The 27,502-nt window shown below is 40.9% G+C and overlaps 1 protein-coding gene across 1 annotated transcript in view; it reads left to right on the forward strand.

Moving 5' to 3' along the window:
* The first annotated feature begins 678 nt into the window (after positions 1-678).
* Positions 679-27,502, forward strand: part of LOC139713496 (uncharacterized) — a 31,294-nt gene continuing 4,470 nt past the window's right edge. Inside the window, exons 1-4 of the mRNA XM_071625222.1 lie at positions 679-797; positions 10,242-11,080; positions 17,642-17,765; positions 27,209-27,324. Coding sequence (XP_071481323.1) covers positions 709-797; positions 10,242-11,080; positions 17,642-17,765; positions 27,209-27,324 — 1,168 coding nt within the window. The 5' untranslated portion in view covers positions 679-708. The remainder of the gene's footprint in view (positions 798-10,241; positions 11,081-17,641; positions 17,766-27,208; positions 27,325-27,502) is intronic.

A 27,502-nucleotide genomic window follows, 5' to 3' on the forward strand; every position in this document is an offset into this window, starting at 1 on the left:
GCTGTGCTTTCTCAAGGTTCCCCACGCAACATTCCATGTAAATATCAACCTTGTTCATTTTTTTTTTTTTTGTAATTATACTAAGCAATGTACTTGTCCCCACAAGGGGTTTGTGACACATGAGAATGGTGTGTGAAATAAATTGAATTGAATTGAATTGAATTGAATTGAATTGAACTAGAGGCGCCTGCCCCCGGGAAAGGCCAAGCACATCACCGGCGTCGGCGGGCGGGTCCTCTACCTGCTTTGCCGACGGGAACGGCGTATCCCTGCATTTCGATGCAGGAGTGGGCAGGTGACATCATTTCCGAAACCCTGTCCCCTTTAAATTCCTTCCTATGTAAATATATCACTTGTAAGTATCAAAATAAATGTGATTAGTTTTTTCGTAAATAATTAGAAGTAGTGTAGGTTTTAATAATTGAATGTGAGGGTATATTTGAATAATTATTTTTTTTGGAGCAAATTGCCCTCCCGGCAGCAATTTTTTTTTTAGACGGCACAGATATAATGGGGCAAGCACGTATTAAACCTATGGGAAACACGCTTGGGTTAGGGTTAGGGTTTAGGGTTAGGATTTAGGGTTAGGGTTAGGGTTAGGGTTAGGCTCCCCAATCTGTGCCGTCTAAAAAAAAACACGCAGAGAGCTCCACAAATCTAAAAGAACAACAACAACGTGTATATCACTGGTCTGAACATCTGTATGCCATGAAGAGTTTATGGAGGAAATTGGCCATGAAGTGGCATAATTACAGATACAGATTTGTGCCATGGATCATTCTGAATATGGAAAATAGGTATGTCTTACTCTTATAGTCATACAATGAGGTTTAACAGCAAAATCGCATTAGAATATAGATCTAGTATGTGTCGGTAGTTATTATAGACACTACCGACTACAGTGACGTCTACATACAGTATACGTTACTCGTTAGCCAATTTACAGCCAATACAGGCCCCATGTATCGCATACACCAGGGTAGCCCCGGAGACCACGTTGGGGCTGCTGGTCGCAGTTAACACCAGGGGAGCATTTCATGAAGCAACTTGTCAGTGATTTTCACCGACAAATTTGCTATCAGCCAATATCAGACGCAAGGATTTCAGTAGCTTTTAACAGTTGTCAGTGTAAATCACTGACAAAAAGTTTCATGAAACGGTCCCCAGGGCCGGGAGGGGGCTGGGTAACTGCGCATTCCAGGGACCACCCCAACCCGTGCCGAGTCGGGCTGTATATATATACACTGGTTACAGCGCGGCGCGGGTTACTTAGGGCCAGGCTAGGGGTTCAGGGTGTAAGATTGATTAAAAGTTATAGTATGCCACTTGTTTCCCTGTTCAATTTCACTAGCTTAATTATCACGCACTTCAAATCTCGGCATAATCGTGATATAGTCCCCACCGCAGTGCGCGTGCACCCGTGCGTTAGGGTTTCGTTAGGGTCCTATAGGGCGTCAGTTAGGGTTTTATTTAGTACGGACACGCAGCGGTGGGGACTATAAAATCTCCATTTTCATTAGATAGTTGAGCAACATTGAAGACACACACAGCATAGCACTGCATACCATGATTTATTAGTCAATCTTAGAATTTAAGTTCGACTTAAATTCTTCGTGAACCCCCCCCCCCCCCCCCGAAATTTAGCCGTTTGGGTTGGGTACTACTACACCGGGCCGCCGCCGGTCCAGGTGTCGTGTCGCGTTGGTGGGTGATGTTAGGGTGTCGGGGATGGAGCCGAGGTCGGGGATCCTCGGTGTCTCGTGTATAGACACTATGTCTGTCAAAGTGTCGATCATCTTAGGACTTAGGTGCAAGAAGTAGATTCTACAGTATCGCTCTAGAGAGGGTGTTTCACGAAGTCAAACTTAATTTAAGATTGGCTTGGCATGCCACTACTGGTTCCCTGTTCAATTTCATTAGCCTTACAATTAGAATCACCACTCACTTCAAATTATCAATTAGATCTAAGAACCTATCTTTAACGTTTTATGTATGACAAAGCAGATAAGAATAAGCTGAAGGAAGAGGTGAAGAACATTAGTAGGGACATACAGAATGAAGCAGATGCCCAGAAAATATCAGGTAAATGTTTAGTTGAAGATTTGTGGAACAATCTCTTGAAGCAGATGAGATTACACAAGGGCAAGCTAAAGCAACTGTCCCATCCAGGATGATAAGAAAGAAAGTAGATCTACCAGTACTCCATGGATAAACCGGTCAATAAGAAGGTTACACAAACGAAAACAAAGGGCATACAACAAGGCAAGAATGTCAGGTAAAACAGAGGATTGGATGAATTATAGGCAGTTACGAAAACAGACCAAAAAAGCGACAAAGAAAGCACGAAGGAAATATGTACAAAGTAGATGCCTATAATGTTTAGCATCAGTTAAACAATTCTGGTCATTTGTTAAATCGATCAGGAAGGATTCGATGGGAATACCATCACTAAAAAAAAGACAAACTCACAGGTGAACTGGTTACAGACAGCAAACAAAAAGCTGAATTATTGAGCAGACAATAATTACCAAGAACTATTCACCCAGGAGAGACTGGAAAGCCTATGCTACAGTCCAGGACAACGATGTACCTCCCATGCTAACTGCAACCAGCCCCAACGCATACAGTATAACTGTGTACAAGGAGCGCCCCAGGTTACTCCCATGCCAGAAATTGAAATAAACACTGCTGGTGTTACTAACTTCTCAAAAATTTAGATGGCCACAAAGCAGGAGGGCCAGATGACATCTCACCTTGGGTCCTACAAAAAAACAGCAGAGGAGATAACTACAGCATTACCAGTAATACCACGGTAACTATTTTTCAATTATGTCTTGAAATGGGAAATCCCAGAGGACTAGTGACAAGCAAACGTAACACCTATCTTCAAGAAAAGGGACAAAGCCGACCCAGTTAACTATCGTTTAGTTAGTCTCACTTCTGTTTGCAGCAAAATAATGGAACACATCATCTATACTAACATTATGATGCGTCATTTGGACATGCACCAGTTACTGGACGAAAATCATCATGGGTTCAGGAAAAAACACTCGTGCGAAACCCAACTGATTTCTGCTATAAGGACATAGCTGAAGAAGTAGACCACAGAAAGCAAGTCGACTTGATCGTGTTAGATTTTCAAAAGGCATTTGACAACGTTCCACACCACAGACTAGTAACAAAACTGCATTCATATGGTACTGGTATAAAAGGGAAAACTCACAGGTGGATCAAGGAATTTCTAACCCAAAGGAAACAGTAGGGTAGTTGTGGAAAGAGAAAAATCAGAATGGGTCGCCGTAGACTCGGGAGTCCCGCAAGGTACGGTTACCGATCCACTTTACTTTCTGTTGTACATTAACGACTTGCCAAATGATCTAGAAACTCCACCTGTCGACTATTTGCCGACGACTGCATCATTTACAACCAGGTCTTGAGAGTAGAAGATGCACAAAACCTACAAAGAGCTTGATACTCTGACTGAGTGGCAAGGTAAGTGGCAGATGGATTTCAATGCTCAGAAAAGTCATGTCTTGCACATCACACATGCAAAAAACCCTGTCAAATACCAGTATTCAGTGAACAACAGCACAGGGGGTGGATATATCATCAGATTTGTCTTTGAATGCACATGTTGACAGAACATGTGCTAAAGCCAACAGAACCATAGGATTTCAAAGGCGAAACCTTCATGATTGTGTCAACAGAATAAAAAACATGACGTATAAGACCCTTGTTTAGTTGTAAGACCATTATTGGATTACTGTTCAGCAGTTTGGGACCACCCACTCTGAGACTTTGATAGGCTGGAAGCCGTGCAATGATAGAGCAGCGCGATTTGTTAGAGGTGACTACTCTAGATCAGTAGTGTAACAAATATGAAGCGTGAGCAGGGCTGGGAACTGCTGAAACATTGACGCAGAGTAGGACGCACTACCACAGAGACTCCAACCCTAAGCACCTTCTGATCTGGAGATTCTCCCGCCCGAAACCCCTAGCAAATGGGAGACTCCAAGTTGATGTGTGCGAGGCGCGAAATTCCTAGGGTTCTAGATGTTCTCTGGCGCTATCTAAGGCTTATTTTTTCAACATACGATAGCAATAATTAAGAAATCCCTTCCACCGGGAGACACAGAGCCAGGGCGGGAGAAATCAAATCTCAAACGGGAGAACGGGAGATTTTGCAAAAATGGGCTTTCGGCGGGAGATCTCCCGTCGAAAACGGGAGAGTTGGAGTCTCTGCTACCACATTCTGTGAAGCGCTTGCTGGTCGCCTATCCATCCCAGTTCGAAAATCCCTGCATCTGGTCCGAAGGGTTCTTCCGGAAATCATCATCTACAAGTTACATCCCAATCGCCACAAACAAAAACTGCTAAAAATACTCGTTCATCCCAAGAACTACCACTAGCGGGAACACACTCCCATCGACAGTCACCGGCATCACAAACAAAATCTCCTTCAAAGCAGCAATCCTTCATTACATCCAAGAGCAAAGCAACTAGATTCCAAACTTTTCTCTCCGCGTAATAAACACCAATGCATCCCCTGTCCGGTTGGCCCCTACTAAGGGGTGTTAAATAGTAACCAAGAAGAAGAAGAATTCCATTATGAGGTAGAGAACTAGAACTCTATTATTTATTTTATCTTGTATTCCCGGGCCGTACGTGCCGTATGTGCTGTTTATCAGTGCCCAATGGTTACATGAAAAAAATCTCTAAAGTCTTCATTTTCATTACAAAGTTGAGCAACATTGGAGACACACAGCATACCATATTTTTTAGTCAATCTTAAATTTTAAGTTCGACTTAATTTCTTCGTGAAACAACCCAGGGCTAACCCTGTTGTGGGGCGCTGTAACTAGTTTGCTGTTGCAGTTACCTCCAGGCAAGGTTTGATCCAACCCCGGGGTGCTCCTTCACACAGTTCACACAGTTCAAGCTGGTCGCAGTTAGGTTTGACCTTGATCTCGCATATTACACCCTAAAGTTTAAACAGTTGGCCGGTGTAGCAGTGGAAAGTGCCCCCCCCCCCCCCCCCCCCCCCCCCCCCCCCCAGTGTTGCACGTCCTGCCCTTACCCGTGCTGGATGCCTCCTCTTGGAGTTACTTGCCTCCCATTGGAACACTAATGAGAAGGTACACAAAATTTGAATATTCAACAGAAGGCACATTCATAGTTGTGTACAGATCAGCAGATTCTTGAGAGGGGAAGAGAGTACTCGGGTAACTGATAATTATAAAGATAATGTAGATTGCGAACGAAGTTGGTAGTACACTACACTACACTTTCTGTAGCAATTGTTATTGCTTCTGGAGTGTTCGCACATTGAGGCGATACGAAAAAGGGCAAATAAACACAGACACGAATGAGGCTGGTAAAAGATGTGAGTCACTCGCATGCATGCTGCTGCTCTGTTGTTACGTAGAGATCAGTCTTAGCGCATGAGGTGCATGAAAAACTGGTACGATGCGAAAAAGAACATCGTGGTCGCCTCACGTAGGAGTAATATAGCCTGATGCGAAATGAGCTCACTCGTATGTAAGCATGTACCGGTACCGGTTCATTTTATACGGCGAATACTAGTAGTTACCTAGGTATACATCACAGACACGGCGCAAGGTACCATACACACATAACCTTGAGACCACATACAAACACTGAACACAAAGTGAGCAGTACCCCTAAAGACGACCATTAAATTTTGATAAACATAGATGGAGGATATTGGCTGAGCGACCACTGATCTCATTTTTAAAATAAATCGCGCTTCACACTTTGGGGGAGCTGCTCAGCACGAAAAGAGGCACTCATTCCTGGCTGGCCCTAGCCTTTTGTCAAGGCCCTCTCGCTGTAATTGGCGAGCGAATCGAGCCTAGCTGAGTGCGACAGCGCGAGGACCTTTTGAGATCTGCTTCACACATTATTTTTCATGACATGTAAACCCTACTGAATATTCATATTAACAGGTTCTGGTCGCCCAATGGAATGGCGCATTCCCCACATCCTTAGCCTTGATGTTGTCATGCCTGTTTGCATGCATCACTGACCACCCGTGGAGGTCTCTGGCGTGCATTCGCTGTATTCAAATCTCGTTCGAGCGGACAGACATGCTGATTGGTTGACTTTTGCTTCCGAAATCGGGGGGCGCTCTCCACTGCTACACAGGTCGTGCGGGCGCAGCGAGCGCGGCAACGTGGCTCGCTGTTGTGTAGCTTCTGGACTCTCTTTACTCGTAGCAGTGATTCGGTGTATGTGACAAGCTGTAAGAGGGCGTGACATCCGAGGATTGCAATACGCTGAGAACTGCGATACGCGAAAAATGTTGGGCGTGCAATCTCACGATTAGATCGCAATCAGAAAATTTGCGCCCTCTCTTGGTCTGTCACAATTGGCAAAATATTGCACCAAGGAAAAAAGGACGGAGTCCAGACTAGGCTTGCTGGGGCGAAATTAGCCCCCTAAAGTGTCATATGGTGTCTTCAAGAAGACACATCGAACACAGTGTCCATTTGATATCCATTATTATATCCCTCACAAATTGCTTCTCGTCCTCTGATTGGTCGAGAGCACTGTAAACAACAAAACATAATTCTACCATACAAATGACTATACTCCCTAGGGAAATGGTAAAAACTATACTACGCTGGTGATTTTCGCGCCTTTTTTGCTTCGCGTCGCGACGCGAAATATTTCACGTGTAAATGAATGGGTATCGCAGCACCTTCGCTTCGCGAGAGATTTCATGTACAAATGAATGGGTATCGCGGCGCCTTCACTTCGCGAGAACCACAAGGCACGCATACACTCAATATGTGTAACGTTTAGAGAGACTCAGAGAGACTCTTATAAAGCCCTCATTGTACCTAAAAAGATGATCATGGCATTGTATTACGTTACAACAGAGTAGGCGATATCGTAGATCTATAATTAGACAACAACGATAAGCAAGGTAGGGCTCTTCGACGTACCGTAGGCCTAGATCTATTCAACGTTGGTTAGGCCTCATTTGGCCCTGGTTTTGAAGATGCTTATCGTGACTCGTAGAGATTATACAATAGAAGATCGTTCAAATGATTTGGTGCAATGTATGAGAAAGTATGATCCCCTAACTACGGTATGCTAGATTTGGGGTAGTGTCTATGCCTATATCCCAGTGTATACTGTAGGACTGTCTAATTTTGGGGAGTGACCCACCCAAAAGATGTTGACAAACTGCAGTAGATAGTAGGCCTAGGCCTGCTTTATGCCATTATTTCTAACGTTAGCGCAAGTTAGATCTAGTTAAGCCTAGCGTTATGGTCGTTAGTTCTACCTGTTTAACAGTAGACCCTAGTTACCGTAATCTCATCCTAATAATTATTTTATAGAGTGTCTATAAACGAGTTAGAGTCTAATGTTAGCTGTTTACCGTACGTTAGAACACGAATCACACGAATTTACAGTGGCACTCGATGCTTTTAACTGCTAGAATTTTTCCAGTGCCTAATCTAACCTTAGACTCGCTGGGGAATGCTATCCAAATTTACAATATGTATACTTGCATTTTTAACAGGAAATGGTACGGTAGTCCATATTCATGTACAGACAGCTAGAAAGACGACAGAAAACACAATCAACTGCAGCTCACAGTCACGGTCACATCGTTGATCAGCTCGAGCACGCACATCACCGGCACCAACGTACGTACTTGTTGACAGATCGGATACTAGTGGGCGTATTGCATGTATGAAGCGCGTAGTGAGTTTGCAGTTTGCGCATGTTTACCAGTACTAGTACGTTGTACAGCAATGCACCGAGTACACTTTAGCGGCTGAGCGCGCAGTTGTCTCTTCATACTAGGTGTTTCAAAAAACATTTCCCACTTTTGATCATAAATATTTCAAAAACTATTCATTCGATAAAATTGTCATTGATATGAGTAATAGCTGGATAGTGTACAATTTGGTTGAAGGTGATTTGCACGTGAAAACATAAATCTAAGATTGATTTTGAAGCAAGGTTTCACATTTTGGTCAAATTTTAACCCTCTGTACAAAAATTGAACTTCGCACAGGAACCAATGATGTGTATGTGAGTGTGTGCTGACAATGGTCCTGAACAATGAACATGCCTGAACCACCTGTTGACTAGGCGTCAGTCTGGCACTCCCTGGCACATGAATGCTTAATCAATAATTCATGTGGATTACCCTGGGCACTGCTAGTCTGAATTCATGCACGGTAAAGTGCTTGCAAACACCACATTTCATTCCAGCTGGCAATCATTTTCAAATTTTGCTTCTGACATATCACTAAATTTGGGATATAAATAAGCATAAATGATCTAAAATTCCTCATTTTAATACAACTGTCTAATAATTAAATAGTCTGACAAATTTGTCGCTTTTTCAATAAAAAGAGATCATTTTTGGTAAAGAGTTCAGCAGCATTTATCATTGGGGCGATTTGTTTCAGAGTAGATTTATTCAAAGCTCCATATACACAAGTGTATACTCTAATTTTCTTTACTTCCTGTCACCACGTTTACAATAGAACAGAAGGTATTCATTGTAATTTTGTTTTTCAGAAGTAGGGAGAGCACTGACGCGACTCAACGACAGTATCGACAGGCGTTTGACTTTACACAGATACTGCCAGAGGCTGAATAAAGACTAGCTGTGATAGTGGAATTTCTCATGAATGAATAATGAAGCATTCAAACCTTGGCCATTGTTCAGGACCATTGTCAGGGTGTTAACCACACACTCCCATACACACCCATTGACCCCTGTGCAAAGTGAAATTTTGTACAGAGGGTTGAAAATAGAGCAAAGTCTGGAACCTAACTGTGAAATTAATCATGGATTTCATGAAACTTATTTATGCTTTCATATTTAAACTACCTTCAACCAAATTGTACACTATTCAGCTATCATTCATATCAATTACAGTGTTATCTGATATATAGTTTTTGAATTATTAAGAATCAAAAGTGGGAAATGTTTTTTGAAACACCTAGTAGTACGCGTACACGCTGCCCTCCTGCTGAACTGCTTTCTTCCCGAGCGTGAATGACTTGTCAATCTTCTTGAAAAGAGTAAAGAAAGATGCCCTAAAAAGGGGGTAAATTACAGAATACCAGCAGTCGAATACTCTTAAATTCATTGGGAGGGATATAAAACAAATATACCAGGCCAATTTTTCGAGGCACCGGTTGAAACTATGTGCCTTCGGTGACTTCAGTAGCACTATTTTCTTCGGGGCTGCGCCCCTCAGAAAATAGTGCTACTGAAGTCACCTCATGCGCATAGTTTCAACCAGAGCCTCTCAGGCCTGATATATTTGTATACTGGCCGGCCAGCAATGATTTGGCGCCATGTAATATTCCTTGGGCAATTAACTTTAATCAGGAAAAAAGAAACGGAAATTTGAAAGGAATGGTGCAAAAGTAAACTCTCAAAAAATGAGTATGGTACTGAATTCACAAATGATAAATCTATTGGCATTTAGATAAAGATTGAGATCGCAAATATAATGGGGATCTTTGTTTAAACAATGCAGTAAAGATATGTGTTGTGTCACACATTAATATCCATTTCCCATTGGAGTTCATGAATGACTCATGATCTGTTATGGAGATATATAACCCTTAGGTTGACATGTCAAAATTATAATTCAAAGTGGATGAAGGGACTATTCTGATTATACACAGTTCCATCTAGAAGCGTTGATAACAATTACGAGAAGATTCCTTATACTTTACTCATTTGTGACCTTTATTTTCTGATATTCTGAACTTTTTATTTTACTTTTTTTGTGCTTTTCTAACATGTATGCTTGTACACTCGATATAGTGCCTCTGTTAATTGATCCCTTAGCATAGGTTTTGTGGCTACTCCAATATTTCTTTTGAAATTGAACTTTAGCATTAGTTTAACATTTTATGCATGCTCTCACTACGTGGAGCTACTAAACAGTAGCGCCATGATATTAAGCTGCCAAAAAGCACAACCTTTATATTGTCAGCTGAAAAACAGAAGGGCGCTCTCATGTTCTAAGATTTGAATGAAAATAAAAACAAAACAATATTCTCGAAATAGAAAGTTTATTCAACCAAAAGTACGGTAGCAACCTTGTGGTTTTGCTTTTTCACATTTTATTGAAATTAAAATGATTTAAAATGGAACCATAATGTAGAGGAGATCAATCTCAGTCAATCTCTATCAATTGTCAATCATCTCTATTTTCTTTATCTAAATTCAGGAATGTAAGATCAGTGCAGGATACCAGACATGACAAGATGGTGTCAGATGATTTTGTTGAGCAAACCTATTTGAGACTATTTACAGCCTTGGAAAAGCATCAGAAGCAAGTGTGGTGGAGCAACAAAGAGCAAGATGTAATGATGGTCAAAAATGTTGAAACTGGCTTTGAATCTGACCCTTGCTGTGCAGAGGGCAAACAACATCTAGCCACTGGTATACATACAGGAACATTAAAATCGTGTGAAAATAAAACTGTGCATAACTTTTGTCCTGAGTCTTGTGCAGTTTGCAGGAAATGGAAGCACTCTGAAACTTTGCTGACAAGAAAACAAGAAAATACCAGAGATTTCCAGAACATGTCTGTAAGTGCTCAATGTGACAGAAAGAGGGCAACATCCCGTGATAGAAATCACTTGTGTGAAACTATCATGGTGAAGAAGCCACTATCACATGGAACCTTGTCCAAAGATTCTTTACATAAGACTGAATTCAATGAAAGAGTGGAAGCTGTAGTTTCTGAAATAGTCGCTCTACCGGATGAGCCAATGAGTCCCCACAGGCCCGATGTAACTCTTGCACATGGTGATGACCCTCATACAGGACGGCCATCACAGTATGTTGACATAGGTAACAACAAAATTCTCCCAAATCAAAACATGGACTGTCATAAAGTACCAGACTTTGGAAGGCACAGTGCAGGAGACCCATCTTGTATCATGTATGATGTCCTTGGTTTCTCCATTAAACGCCGACCTAGTCAAATAAGAGATGGAGGACTTGGAGTGTACGTCACCAAAGGAGTGGTGCCCAAGGGTACAGTGGTAGCAATATATCCAGGTAATACAACACTGCTGTATGTGATCTTTATGGTCATACTGAGAACTTGTGTTTTAGTTGTTGTATTTTGACATTGTCTTTTTCACCGCGACATCATTTGTCTGTTTCTGTGGTCTGTTTCTGTCTTACCAATCTAATTGAAATCAATAGACCTTTGACTGAGAGGGACTTTGCCCCAAATTAACAGGGTATCTACACATGATTGGTGAACAATGAGCAAAGGATCAGGGAAATCCACCAGTACCCTAACAAAAAAGTCCTGTGGTACTCCCTGTGGTACTTGTCGGTACCACACAATGTACCACACACTTGTAATGTTACCACAGGAACTGTGTGGTACTGTACCACAGGCTTGTCGGGTACTCTCTGTAGTACTTGTCAGTACCACACAATGTACCACATAAATAAATGTTACCACAGGAACTGTGTGGTACTGTTTTACAGGCTCATGTGGTACTCCCTGTGGTACTGGTTGGTACCACACAATGTACCACACAAATATATGTTAACACAGGAAATGTGTGGTACTGTGTCACAGGATCGTGTGGTACTCTGGGATGTACCACAGGGCAGTACCACAGGACATTACCACAGGAAAGTACCACAGGACAGTACCACAAGACAGTATACACACAAATTGTCCTGTGGTATTTTGGGACGTATACCACACGACAGTACCACAGGACAGTACCACATGAATTGTCCTGTGGTATTTTGGGACGTACCACAGGAGAGTACAACAGGAAAGTACCACAGGACAGTACCACAAGACAGTATACACACAAATTGTCCTGTGGTATTTTGGGACGTATACCACACGACAGTACCACAGGACAGTACCACATGAATTGTCCTGTGGTATTTTGGGACGTACCACAGGAGAGTACAACAGGAAAGTACCACAGGATAGTACCACAGGACAGTACCACACGACTTGTTCTGTGGTATTTTAGGACGTACCACAGGGCAGTACCACAGGGCAGTTCCACAGGACAGTACCACAGGAAAGTATCACAGGACAGTACCACACGACTTGTCCTGTGGTATTTTGGGACGTACCACAGGACAGTACCACAGGAAAGTACCACAGGATAGTACCACAGGACAGTACCACACGACTTGTCCTGTGGTATTTTGGGACATACCACAGGACAGTACCACAGGAATTGTCCTGTGGTATTTTGGGACGTACCACAGGACAGTACCACAGGAATTGTCCTGTGGTATTTTGGGACGTACCACAGGACAGTACCACAGGACAGTACCACAGGATAGTACCACAGGACAGTACCTCACGACTTGTCCTGTGGTATTTTGGGACGTACCACAGGACAGTACCACAGGATAGTACCACAGGACAGTACCTCACGACTTGTCCTGTGGTATTTTGGGACGTACCACAGGACAGTACCACAGGGAGTACCACAGGACAGTACCACAGAGCAGTACCACAGGACAGTACCACAGGAAATTACCACAGGATAGTACCACAGGACAGTACCACACGACTTGTCCTGTGGTATTTTGGGACGTACCACAGGACAGTACCACAGGGCAGTACCACAGGAAAGTACCACAGGATAGTACCACAGGACAGTACCACACGACTTGTCCTGTGGTATTTTGGGACATACCACGGGACAGTACCACAGGAATTGTCCTGTGGTATTTTGGGACGTACCACAGGGCAGTACCACAGGATATTACCACAGGACATGCAGTACCTCACGACTTGTCCTGTGGTATTTTGGGACGTACCGCAGGTCAGTACCACAGGGCAGACCACAGGACAGTACCACAGGACAGTACCACAGGAAAGTACCACAGGATAGTACCACAGGACAGTACCACACGACTTGTCCTGTGGTATTTTGGGACGTACCACAGGACAGTACCACAGGGCAGTACCACAGGACAGTACCACAGGATAGTACCACAGGACAGTACCACACGACTTGTCCTGTGGTATTTTGGGACGTACCACAGGACAGTACCACAGAAAAGTACCACAGGATAGTACCACAGGACAGTACCACATGACTTGTCCTGTGGTAATTTTCGATGTATACCACAGGAGAGTACCACAGGAACTGTCCAAAATTCCACAGGAAAATCATAATATGGTGCTATTCCACACAGAAGTACCACACAGCAAATTAAATTCGTAAGTACCACAGGAAAATGCTACAGGATATTATTTTTTTTTTCTTAACATTTTATACCAGAGGACTATCACATCAGGAGAATATCAAACAGCAGTACCACACAGGAGTACTACACAGGAAAATTGTAAGGCAGAATCAACTGAAATTTATAACAAAAATACAAACAAAAAAGCATCATGTTAATATTCCTCAATTAATTGATAGATGAGTTATGCTGTGAATTATAGCAATTGATTTGCCATTACTTATCATGTCCTATACTCCTACAGTATTACCTATTTAGTGAAAGTGCTGATGTAAAGCATGAGAAATTTCATAAGGACTTCTGTGGTACTCCTGTGGTACTCCTGTGGTACTCCTGTGGTACAAATTTTTACATAGCTCATGAATATTCATAAAAAGCACTCTAGATTTTAGAAAATACATATATGACTTAAAAAGTCAAAGTATTAATGATGGAACTTACTTTGAACTTTATGAAAGATTGTCTAATTATGTTATGTTATTCCCAATATCATAGATATTGTTATGAAAGTGTTATTTCATATCTTGATAATAAAGCATAATCGAGTTAGTAACCATGCCTTAATGCTTTACGGATAGACGGCCATATATATATATGTACTGATACGGCCGATGGCTACCTAGGAATAGAATGTGACTATATAGATCTATTATAGTACTAGATTGGCACTTGGCCATTAGATTCTCGTTTGAGGTTATATGTTAGGAGTAGGACAGGTTATTAAGTAGGGCCATGTTTGTCCTGAAATCCATCACTCACCTATCAGGAATATTCCTTGATATGTGGCTAAAATTCTCCCAGATTTTTTTTTTCCGATCTATCCTGTGTGGTACTCTCCTGTGGTACCATGGAAATGCTGTGTGGTACTGCCCTGTGGTAATGCTGTGTGGTAATGATCGACCTGTGGTATACTGTCCTGTGGTACTATCCCAAAATACCACAGGACAGTTCCTGTGGTACTGTTCTGTGGTACTAGTCCTGTGGTACTGCCCTGTGGTACGTCTAAAAATACCACAGGAATTCCTGTGGTACTGCCCTGTGGTACGTCCCAAAATACCACAGGAATTCCTGTGGTACTGTCCTGTGGTACTGTTCTGTGGTACCGGTCCTGTGGTACTTTCCTGTGGTACTGCCCTGTGGTACGTCCCAAAATACCACAGGAATTCCTGTGGTACTGTCCTGTGGTATGTCCCAAAATACCACAGGACAATTCCTGTGGTACTGTCCTGTGGTACTTTCCTGTGGTACTGTCCTGTGGTACTGTCCTGTGGTACCGTCCTGTGGTAATTACCACAGGAGTACCACAGGACTTTTTCGTAAGGGTAATTTCCTTCAGTCCATGATGGTGGTCTAGGATGAAGGAGCAAATGGACTGACCAGGCCCCATTTCATAAAAGGTTGATATGATGGCAACTCTTGCTAGAATGGCAATCGGCATGGTGATGACAAGAATCCAGCTTCCTGGTTGGCTGTTGCTATATACTGTAAAGCGAGGAATTTTCGCGTGCATTTTAATTTCGCGAATTTCGCGAGCGCCAAGATTCGCGAAATTAAAATGCACGCGAAAGTTCTTTTCTACACTATATGCATTGAATGCCAGTGGCAGTTCGCGAAAATTTCATGCCGCAAAAAAGGCCGTCGGCTCCAATTCGTGAAAAATTCATGCCGCGAATATATCATGTTTTACAGTAGGTAGTTGCCATTCCAGCAAGAGTTGCTGTCCTTACATCTTTTATGAAATGGGGCCCTCAGATGGGACAACCAACAAACCATGCCTTCAGCACCATCTTTCAATAGGCTGGAGGCATAAAACAAGGTCATGGGTATGTACAAATGTACGCCTAACTGTTGTCCAGTTTCTAATGTGATGAGCACTGTATTTTAATTGTACTGTAGAGAGTGAATGTTATTCTTTTCTCTCTCCTTTTTGTCGAGCCCACGGGAGGTGTGGGGAGACTAAGGGATCGCCTGCGGCGTCTGTCCGTCCGTCGTCCGTCCGTCGTCTGTCCGTAACGCTACAAAAACTTCAATAACTCTATACTCTGGGCTTCAATTGCAATCAAACTTCGAGGGAAGAGGGGTCATACAAAGTTTCACATTTTATTATATATGAAGGTCACCACAAGGTCAAAGGTCACAAGCAGGGGTCAATGAACTTTTAGAGCCCAATGTTAAGTTTTTATGGCGCGTTTCTATTATGGGTCATAACTTTTGGTCCATAACTCCATTTGTGACTAAACTTGGGATGGTAGATGTCCCTTGAGGAGTGGATGATCACTACAAGGTCAAAGGTCACAAGCAGGGGTCAACGAAGTTTTAGAGCCCAATGTTAAGTTTTTATGGCGCGTTTGTATTATGGGTCATAACTTTTGATCCATAACTCCATTTGTGACTAAACTTGGATGGCAGATGTCCCTTGGGGAGTGGATGGTCACTACAAGGTCAATGGTCACAAGCATGGGTCAACAAACTTTTAGAGCCCAATGTTAAGTTTTTATGGCACGTTTCTGTTATGGGTCATAACTTTTGATCCATAGGTCCGTTTGTGATCAAACTTGGATGGTAGATGTCCCTTGGGGAGTGGATGGTCACCACAAGGTCAAAGGTCACAGGCAGGGGTCAACAAACTTTAAGGGCCCAATGTTAAATTTTTATGGCACGGTTCTTTTTTGCCATAAATTTATACCCTTTTATATCTCTTTTTATCTGTTATATCTCTTTTTTTTAATCTGTTATATCCCATGCATGTACAAGAAATTGTACGCGAATGGGCGAGACACATTATGGCACTTGCCTTGGTTTTTTTTTCATGCCTCTGCCACAAAGTGTCGCCAGAGGCATTACAGATACATGTTTTCAGGTTGTCCGTCTGTCTGTCCATCCATCTGTCCTTCCATCTGTCAACTTTGTGGACAGCATATCGACCGTTAAACTAAAAAATCATTTGGGGTGTCCTATTAAAACTTGGCATGTAAAGGCCTAATGAGTGGACAAAGTTGTACCTATCAACGTTTGGGTGCACATGCTCAAGGTCAAAGAAGGTCAAATGCTCAAAATTTCACTATTTCCCCCCCCCCCCCCCCCCCCCCCCCCCCGTATTGGGTTGTTGTTGTTTTTTGGAAACTTAGTGTATCACATACATCTACGTATTACCTGATAAAGATTCTCTATAGAAAGTTTTGGGCTATGAGGTGAAAGGTCAAAGTCAAAGATCTAGTGAATATATGCTAAAATTTCACTTTTCTCCATGTCTCGGAAATGGTTCAAGGTATCTTTGAGGATCAACTTTGTGCATATGCGTGTAAATATGACAGTGATTCTCTTGGGAATTTTGGGATCATGGGTCAAAGGTCAAGGGTCAAAGGTGAAAGTCAATTTCCTCAAAATTTCACTATTTCCTTGTGGATGCAAATACCTGAAGGCATTTTCTTGAAAGTTAGTGTATATACACACATGTATTACCGGGACCCAATTGAGATTCTCTTAAAAAAAAAAAAAAAAAAAAAAAATTGGCCCGAGGGTGTAAGGTCAAAAGGTCAAAGGTCGAGTGAAAATGCTAAATTTTATTTCTTCCTCCATTTCTCAGAAGTGGCTCACGGTGTCATGAAACTTAGTACATATTTAGGCGTATGCATGTACTGCCTGACACTGATTCTCCTGGGAATTTTAGGGTCATGGGGTCAAAGATCAAGGCCAGATTCAAATGCTAGAATTTTACTTTTTAATGCTGAAATTTTCCCCACATTTCCTCATACCTTGGCAATTACTCAATACATAAACTTATAAAAGGGTCAAAGGTCAAGTAAAAATCCTCAAATCCCCAAATTCCTGCTCTCGGAAACAATGTAGCCATTCACCCCTCTTCAACCTATTTCAAGGAAAGTGAACACTCGACACATTTATGATAGTAATAATAATAATAATAATAATAATAATGATAATAGTGGCTACTTGTATAGTGCACAGGTCCACCTTTTGGTGCTTATGGCACTTCAAAACATGAATGTACCGGGTATATATTTATAAAACATGTTCAAACTTGACGACAGAGAAGAAAATGGCAAATAACAACAATTAATACATATACCAGCCAGATAAAGAATATAATTGTTCTGAATATTACAGATTGCAGTCATAATCCTCAGTGTGAGAGGAACAGATACGTTTAAGTTTGGATTTGAATATTTGTGTAGAAACATTCATTGTGTTTCATTTAAATCACACACATCATTTTAATTTTTTGCCATTTATGTGAAACTGTCGTCACACATTGTGAAGACGTACTAGAGACCTGTTGGGAGAACCACACATTATGGCGGAGGCTTATCAGTTGCCATAGTTAAATCTAGTTAAATCTTTTACTCCGTACAGGTACCATATACATGCACTCGGAACCAATGCTGCTTCAGTCCCTTGGAAACCCATTTATATTCAGGTGCTTGGATGGCATTCACATTGATGGACATGACAAGTATCTTTCCCGAATGATTTTCAGGCAAGGATATAATACTTCTTCTTTTTCTTATTTTATTTTCTCTATCTTGTTTTTTCTTTCGTTTATTATGAAGAAAAATGCATTGGACTATTTGATTTCATCATGAAAGCAGGAGATCATTGAGATTTAATAGAAAAAAGTTTAAAACACTTTGAGTGCTACTTAAGATCTATAAAGATCACCATGTGGCATGATAAATTAACCATTGTGTGTGTCACATGTATATGTGATTGATATACAGAAATACGCATGAAATCACTTATTCAACTGACTTAGGCCTATGTACAGTGAATGGGTTTGGAGGTCTGAGGTAAAAGTACAACATTGGTCGATTTCAAGTTTGGTGCCTGTGCTGGTGCTGATGTTATTGAGCTCTGCCACCAATGGTCAAATTAGTGCAAGCAATACAGGTCATGATTATCAATCCCCAAACTCTAGTGGTATCTTCACACCACTGCATAGACTTGCAGGAATTGCACAAATGATAAAAGTGATGGTGCTTGGTTCATGTAAAATGTTAAAAGTGTAGTCATGACTGCTGAGTTTCAGACACATGATTGGGAAAACAGATCAAAATGCTTCAACGATTATCCTCTTTCCGAAATACAATCTTAATTTTGCTCCCAGGCAAAGATTTATGAGTATAGGGGCTATTTAAGGACGTTCCTCAGTTAAAGTGAAATCCATGTCATTTTCTTGAAACTTTCCATACCGTAACTTTGACCCATCCGAAGCCCAAATATGTAAATAAAACCATAGGTTCATGTGCTTGTTTTTCTTCTACGGGACTTTGAAGAATATGACTTATCTGCCGTCCTGTACCAAAATGATAGCGTTACAGGATCAAGACCACGATTGGCAACAAAATCTGCAATGACAAACTTAAATCCCCATAATTCTTTCAAAATCCACGTTATTTTCTCCAAATTTGCAAGAATTGCAGGAAAGGGTACCCAAAACGAGGAAAAGGTTTTAAAGTTGGGGTTTACACTCGCATTCTCGAGCAAGCAGCGCCCTCACGCGGCAGAAAACACCGAAATCTCTCAAATCCCTCTCATCGACGTTTTCTGTTAGGGGTGAGCAAAAGGACAAGGTTCATAAAACTTATGCTGTACATTCAAAACCCATGTCATTTTCACGAAACTTAGCCAAATTATAGAAGAAGGCTTACTTATTCCAGAAAAATAATTAAAAGTGGGGGTTCATGTGCTCGTTTTTGTGCTAGTAGCGCCCTCATGCGACATATATCATCGTAAGTCCCCAAAATCTGGTCAGGAACCTATGCAGGGATGCCCTGACAAGATGGGTTCATTAGGCTTATGCTGTTCATTCAAAACCCATGTCAATTTTACCAAACTTGACCAAACTGTAGACGAAGGCTTACTAATTCCAGAAAAATAATTGAAAGTTGGGGTTCATGTGCTCGTTTTTTGTGCTAGCAGCGCCCCCATGCGACATATATCATCGTAAGTCCCCCAAATCTGGTCAAGAACCTATGCAGGGATACCCTGACAAGGTGGGTTCATAAAACTTATGCTAGCTGTTCATTCCAAACCCATGTCATTTTCACGAAACTTTGCCAAATTATAGAAGAAGGCTTACTAATTCCAGAAAAACAATAAAAGGTGGGGGTTCATGTCCTAATTTTTGTGCTGGCAGCATCCCCAGATGATAGAAATCACCTCACCAGACCCCAAAATCTCATTATAAACCTCTCGTGGGTGTCCTGATTGTAGGTGGGGTTCGTGAATGTCATGCTGTACATTCAAAACCCATGTCATTTTTACGAAACTTTATCAAATTGTAGAAGAAGGGTTACTTAATGCAGAACAATTGTAAAAATGGGGGGTTCATGTGCTCGTTTTAGTGCTAGCGGAGCCTCCTTGCGACAGAAATCATCGTATACAGACCCCCAAATCTGGTCAGGAACCAATACAGGGATATACTAGTACCCTGCTAAGGTGCATGAATCTCATGCGGTTCACTCGAAAACCCATTTTCTTTAAAAAAAACCACACCAGTAAACAAACAAACACACAAACAAACAAAAAATGTGTCACAATTGCAGTGATATGGTGAAAAATATTCAGAAAGAAAGGTCCATGTGCGTTTTTGTTATATTTCCCTTACACAGCCATAATGACATTATGTGGATGCAAGCGTGGAAAACTCCATATTATTGACATGCACGCTTGTTTGTTTTACCCACTTGCTATAACCATGTACAGAAAGTGATAATGGAGGAAGAAGAATAAATATAAGGAAATGGGAGGTTTGGCATTAGTCTGACGGTCCTCCAAAGGAAAAACAAATCTTAATACAATGACGTTGATTGTAGATTGCATGTGTTGGTTGTTGCAGTGGTTGGTAAAGTGCGTGTTGTAAGCTATGGAGATGTACCTTGCCCCCCCCCCCCCAAAAGGAAAAAAAAAATAATTCTTTGATTCTCCTTTTGTTACACCAGATTTGGTAATAAAAAAAAATAACATATGAATGGTGAAAGTGATGAATAGTCTTGTTTGATAACACTTTCGTGACCTTGCATTTTGTAACCAAAAATAAAAAACCAATATTTTGTATTACTATATAGTAATGACAAGTTTAGATCTAATTTAGATTAATTTTTAACAGAGATACTCAGATTGTTTCAGCTGCTAGACCTAAAGATGAAATGTTTGTCATATGCTTGTTTTGTTGTTTTTTTTTTTAAAACACCTAATCAAATAGAGTAGTGAGCTTTAGACCCCGACTAGGGCCTATAGGCCCTTGGTACCTGAATAGCACTCGACTTTACCATGTTGATGACCGCATAATGAACTTCATGTCATAAAACAGATCTATGGATTGAAAATGGAAACAGCTCTGTGAACCCCGTCAGTCAGTGTTGTGCTACAATGACCATGTACAGGCCCGTAGCCAGGATTTTTCAAGGGGGGGTGCGGTCACTAAAAAAACGGACCTTCGGTACCAATACCAATGATGACACACACACACACACACACAATTATATATATATATTTATATATATATATATATATATATATATATATTCTTTGGACGACCGAACTACAAAAGTTGTATAAGAATTTGCCCGCGAAGCGCGCCGCAAATTGTGAATTTTAACTGTTTTAATGACGTTTTAAAGTCTCGAGGAAATTTGTATTTTTGTCTGTTGCATGCAATCGCGTTACGGTATTTCATCTAGGAAATAGTAAAAACTCATTTTGCCAGGAAGTTGCAAAGTTTAATTGTGTTCGAGACTCTGCGCGCGTAGCGCGCCGCAAAATTGAGAATAGTGATTTTCCTGGTGTTGTTTTAACTTTTATTTTTTCTATTGTATACCTGCGTTAGCAGGCCTGAAGCCAGGATTTTTAAAGGAAGGGGGGATTGCGTTAATTAACAAAACGGTCCTTTGATACTGTCCCGGGAGGGGTAGCGACAATTAAAAGGTGGACACCATGCTCATACATGGACTTTCAAAATGGCCCCTAAACGAGTAATGATCATATGATTTTTTCGGGCCTTAAAAACAAGTATTCCTTAAATGTTTCCTGCACCCTAAAGAAGTACTTCATCATGATTGAACAATATACCATTTTCCCAAATTTCGGCCTTTTTGATACCCTTTGATTATATGCGCTCGTACATCACACTTTCCATCTAATCCGTGAGAAAAAAACGACCCCTATTACGCGTTTTCTTTAGCGAGTATGGTCACGGTGTCCACCTTTCAGTTGGAGTTTTCCATCCCATTGGATGCTGTTTGGAAGATGAAACATTCACTTCATTATACAGTATATCAGCCGTTGGTATGCGAGTTTGTCAAAAACGAAAATAAATAAGAAAATTTTTAAAACAAAATGAATTGTAAATGTGACCCATTTATATTTTGCCTCCTTGTGGTAGGATATTTCCAGCATTTCCGAACTTTCAAATAATCATTTTAGATTTAATAATATTAAAGGTAGTAGATCCGATTCGCAAACATCTCCAATATCAGTCAAATGTCATATTAAACCATCATGCTAAGAAGGTTTTCTTCGTGAAATTTGGAGGTCAGTGAAATTCAAAAATTAAACATCCGTTAGCCATTGGAAGAAGTTGAGTGCAAATTCAGACCTCAGGCTTAGTGCTCAGATGTTTTCCTATTTGATTTGATCTGTCTTACTGTGCACACTAAGATACATACTGGAATGGTTATTTCTTATTTATTAAATTATAGTAGCATATTTGGTTACTAGCTGTCTCTAGGCATTTTCGAATTTGGGCTGCAAAGAGATCCACTACCTTTAAGTTAGAAGAGACATAAGTAAATAATGATAAAATAAACAAACAAAAAAGAATGAGTTTCTTTTGTAATACTATCTGACAAACTTTTTACTTTACCATTTTACTTCATAGCTCAGCACTTTCCATTCTCTCTCATACCCTCTTACCCATTACATTTAAATGAAATACAACTAAAATGAGTTTGCGTGCCTGCATAATACTCTTTGGAAATTATAAGTGAGAATGTTCTTAGGTTTTGGCTCACTTTAAAATGAGAACCAATAGAACTGTCACAACATGAGAAAATGTATAAGTAATAATCAACAGTACATTTCCGAATTTGGCCTGCAAAGAAATCCGCTACCTGTAAGTTAGAAAAGAGATTAGTAAATAATGATAAAATAAACAACAAAAAAGAATGAGTTTCTACCGCCGTATCCAGAACAGAGCCTGAAACGGTGCAGGCTCAAGAAATCGTTTGTACTATAATACGTCTTGAAGTACTGTGTGATACTGTTGACTCAGACTTCTACAAAGCTGTAAGTGAGAATTGTAATCCAATCCGACTCATTACCTGAGATATTTATGAAAATATATCAATAAAGAATATAAATTGAATAACGATGCGTCACAATGCAGCCTAACGCTCTCACAATGCTATCATACATAGGGTTTTTCACTGACTGTTTTTACTCCGGAGCTCTTGCAATATTCAGGCTTTTGTAATACTATCTGACAAACTTTTTACTTTACCATTTTACTTCATAGCTCAGCATTCTCTCTCATACCCTCTTACCCATTACATTTAAATGAAATACGACTGAATTGAGTTTGCGTGCCTGCATAATACTCTTTGGAAATTATAAGTGAGAATGTTCTTAGGTTTTGGCTCACTTCAAAATGAGAACCAATCGAACTGTCACAACATGAGAAAATGTATAACTAATAATCAACAATATATTGAGACAGGCAAGTAATCATCCAAAATAGAAAATGATGATTACATAACAGGAGTTAGAGGGGAGCCTTTGCCGGTCCTTTGAATGTGCACTTGTGCAGTGTGATCTTCGCTTAGTCTTTTTCTAGTCTTTAAGCATTGTTTGGAGTTCCAGTCTTCTGGGATGCTTTCTGGCGAACAATTTCACCACCCTCTCGTTATCAACGTCAAAGTTGTAATGGATATGCATGAGTGCCAAAGCAGACAGCCTGTCTTGTGTCATGCTGGCCCTCTTAATACCTGTGTACAACACGTGTATATAAGCGCCCGATTGCAGACAGCAGGTGGCAAGGTGACCGTTGCAATTACTTACATTATTACCACCTCCGAAGGAAATGCACCAGTCCGACTACAGCCATCATCGAAAAATGAGATGGAATGTGGAATGTATTTGGTCGTTTTTGCTCCCAAACTTAACAGTTATGTTGTCAATAAGGCTGCTACGTATCTAGATAATGTCTCACATACAACTGTATCTGGATATTGCGTTGAAAATGATATTTGGCGAGAAACAAAAGCTTGAAATCACAGGAATTCACACTGCTGACAACGGCAGACAGTGAAGGTCAACGGCTCAAATTTTCGTTGGTAGTCTCGTCACGTGATAGTTCTGTAAGGATTGTACACGTTCCCTATGACAGCAATTGTGAATGGGTAGTCTAGCTTTACTGCAAATTTGCGTTAGGGCTGCTCAACCAATGGACAAGATTCTTATGTCACAAAAATGGGCAGAACCTCTACTTTCTGAAACCGTGCGCCCCAAGTTTGTGCGATCTTCCGTTCTCGAGATATCTCGTCTGGAAGAATTGCAAGACGGCAAAATATGCTCAAATTCGTCAAATTTGGACTGTTCGCCATAGACAATTCTACTCATAAGGTACTTTTCTGATCTAATTTGCGTCACTGCTACAAATGTTACAATAAAGATATATACACATAAATAATCCCTAAAGTGTCCACTTTCAGAATACGGGCGCCCCAAGTTTGCTTCTTAAACAGTTTAAAAGTTATGGCAGATTTTGTGGAAAAATGCGTCGATTTTTGACCCGTTTTACGTGTTGTAGCGTTCGCGCGGAAGCGCGGCTTCGCAGATGACCGAAAGTTTTCAATATGTAATAGCTCGCACAAATTGATACATAACATTTGTGTTTGTGTGCATGGGGACGATCCGATGGTTCATACAACAAAAGGGTTTCGTACAATTATTTTTAACATTGTTAAACGTACTCTTCCACATTTACGTAGCATATAATGTGTCTTTATATTTATTTGGATTGTTATCTTGAGAATTGCTAAAAACCGTTATTATGAAAAAGTGGGCCTTTCAGAATTTTTTTTTTTTTTTTTGGGGGGGGGGGGTGCGTACGCACCCGACGCACCCCCCCCCCCCCCCCCCCCGGCTACGGGCCTGATGTATATGCGGCTCGGACCGCTGAACTTTGCGTAGTATGTACAGATTATAACGCGTACAGTCGGCACGCGAGCCGAGCGAGGTCGCCCAGCGCGGCTGCCCGGAGCGGCCGCGGTGGGGAGCTGTCGGGTATCCGTACGTGCACGAACCACACTCTAGCTCGATCTACTAGCAGCTGCTTAGCTCAGCTAGCTCAGCTCATCACTCGTGCGTGCGCTTCTACGCTCTTTGTTACGTCACTGACACCTGCGCAGCTATGATGCGCACAAACTCAACTGAGGAACGTCCTTAAAGTGTTTTACACGTTCCACAGGTGACCATTTCATTAGCATCTAGACTGCACATATGTGTCTGAATATAGGAAGAGTGTGCATCCACAGGCATGAATATGTGTCTCAGTGGCGGATCCAGAGGGGCGCGTCAGGCGTGTGCTCCCTTATTTTTGGTTTGAAAAACACAAGAAAGAAAAAGAAAGAAAATGTGTGTGTGTGTGTGTGTGGGGGGGGGGGGGAAGTATGTGCACCCCCTTTAATTTTGCAAAGGCGTCTCCCCTTTATGGAATTCCTGGACCCGCCTCTGGGTCTCACACATACAACTGTAGCAATGCGAGCATTGACACTTGAAATGACAAATTTGATAATCCCTGGGGGCTGTTATTGCTGGATAAAGCACATACAATTTACATTGCTGATAAGAAGTATAGTGGAGCTTGGTTCAGCAGACAACATTCAACACCAAGCCCAACACATAATGTACCAGAACTACATCATACTTATACTATGAGGTAAACCTGCTATTTAAACACCAACTGATTTTCAAGTTCAGGATTATTGCCAGTGCTAATGTTGAGATAACAGTAACACCATCGCTAGCACCGACTTAATATCTACCATTGTATTTCAATTACATGAGATCTGTGCTAACATGGGATTAAAGTCATTTCTAAGCAGTGATGTGATGCAAAAGTTGAGTGACAGGACAGCTCTTTCAAACACATTGAGAGAGTTACACCATTTTGTTCTTTGGTCTGGCACGAAATCATCAGTGGCAAATTGTTTCATTTAGAGTTAAGTCTGAATACTCTATGTCACCAGCCTCTTTTGAATAAAGTGTCCTGTTGGTCATGTTCTGTGCCATGTGGTATTATAAAAAAAAAAATTGTGTTTGTTTCATTTTTCCATCTGAGAAGATGGCTGGATAGCCCATATACCCCTGGTTGCACTAGCTGGTCTTTCATGGACTGCTTCATCAGGTTATGCACTCTGCTCTTTTTAATGACTGAATGAAGCGGGATCGTTTTACAAGTGTTTGTGCATTAGTTATGACTCTCAACAAACTGGACCGCCAGTTTATGTTGTATCTGAGGGACAGAGTGTTTTGCCCCTTACTAGAGGGGATGGTATGATTACACACAACACTGCTCAGCTTGACCTGGGAATTGAACCCAGGTCCTGTGGATCTGGAGGCAGAAGCACTACTGACTGAGCAAATCACCGTCCCAATCTGAAGAAAAATACTAAGTATTACTACATTATAGTAGAAAAATCATAGTGTCAATAATGGTAAGACACACAAGATATTTTGATGATATATTGTACAATGTTGAACTCACCCATTTGAGATGCCATTAAAAATAGAAAAACAAAACAAAACAAAACAAAACAAAACAAATCAAAAAAAAAACCAGACAACCCTCCTTGGCCCGAATTCACGAAGGTGGTACAAATGAAACCATGGTTTAAACCATGGGCAAAAACCATGGAGTGCCAAGTGTCGCATGGAATACAATGTATTTCGTTACGAAATCAGTCATTTCGTCGATGAAATGATTGTTTTGTAACGAAATGACAACATTTTGTAACTAAATGAACATTTCGTCCACGAAATGATAATTTCATTAACGAAACGGTCATTTTGTTGACGAAATGACCAATTTCGTAATGAAATATTCAGTTTCGTAACGAAATATTCCGTGCGACACTTGGCGCTCCATGGTTTTTGTCCATGGTTTAAACCATGGTTTCATTTGTACCACCTTCGTGAATTTGGGCCCTCGAGTCTAACTTACATGTAGCTATGATAAAATCTTTCACTGATGAAGTGCAATATATTGTGAGATTAAAGGACCTATGCAGTGCAAATACTTGACTTGTGTTTATGAATGATATCTTCAACGTTGCTAATGTGGCAAAATGAATATCTAAAGTATGTTCCATATATTTTATAATGATTTTTCTATGTTTCTTCAGATTACTTGTATACATTGACACACACACACACACACACAAAAGGAAAAACCTTTCATACAGAGAAATTCTGCTTGTGCCCTCATCTTTCAGTCATTGCTAAAGTACTAATATGATTAATATAAACGGCATTGGAATGCACCTTCTTCAAGACATAAGTGACACATGAGTGATGTTGGGGTATCATGAATCAACAACAGTCAACATGCATACTATGTGCGTTACATAGTTCCTTTAATATTTATCCTGTAATGTTTTTAGGGTCTGTTTGAATAGATATGTACTTACTATCATAAATCACAGATCTGTCACGCAAATTGACAATGTTTTTTGATGTCATAGTCACGTGTAAGAAAATCAGCACTAGATTGTCATACAAGTAAGATACCGAAACCCAGTTTATAGAAAATTTACTTGGTACCCTCAAAGTGAGGTCAATCGGATTGTAAGCATTCAAACAATGATTTGTGCCATGGCCAGGTTTCATGATGCAGAAGTACTTTGTATGGACATCACACAGATCATGTGCTCAGAGAGACAGACTTGGCCCGCATGTGTTCTGTGACATTTCCTGGTTGACCCCCTGTCTTCTGAACCCCATGGCTGTTGGACAATATGTCAACAATCAATACAAAGGTATTGTTAGTTTCTGACAGATCTTAATAATAACCTGGAGTCTGTTTCATGAAAGTTTTATGAAAGACTTTTCGCTTAATTATAAGACACACTCATAAGAGACTTCATGAAAGGGATTTTACTTGTCTTTGAAAGTTTCTCATAGCTACATATAATGAGCCACTTTGGCCATTCTGAG

The sequence above is a fragment of the Diadema antillarum genome, unplaced genomic scaffold, assembly GCF_040938485.1.
Source record: "Diadema antillarum isolate AM-2024a unplaced genomic scaffold, OU_Dant_1.0 seq00001987_RagTag, whole genome shotgun sequence".
Classification (NCBI taxonomy): Eukaryota; Metazoa; Echinodermata; class Echinoidea; order Diadematoida; family Diadematidae; genus Diadema; species Diadema antillarum.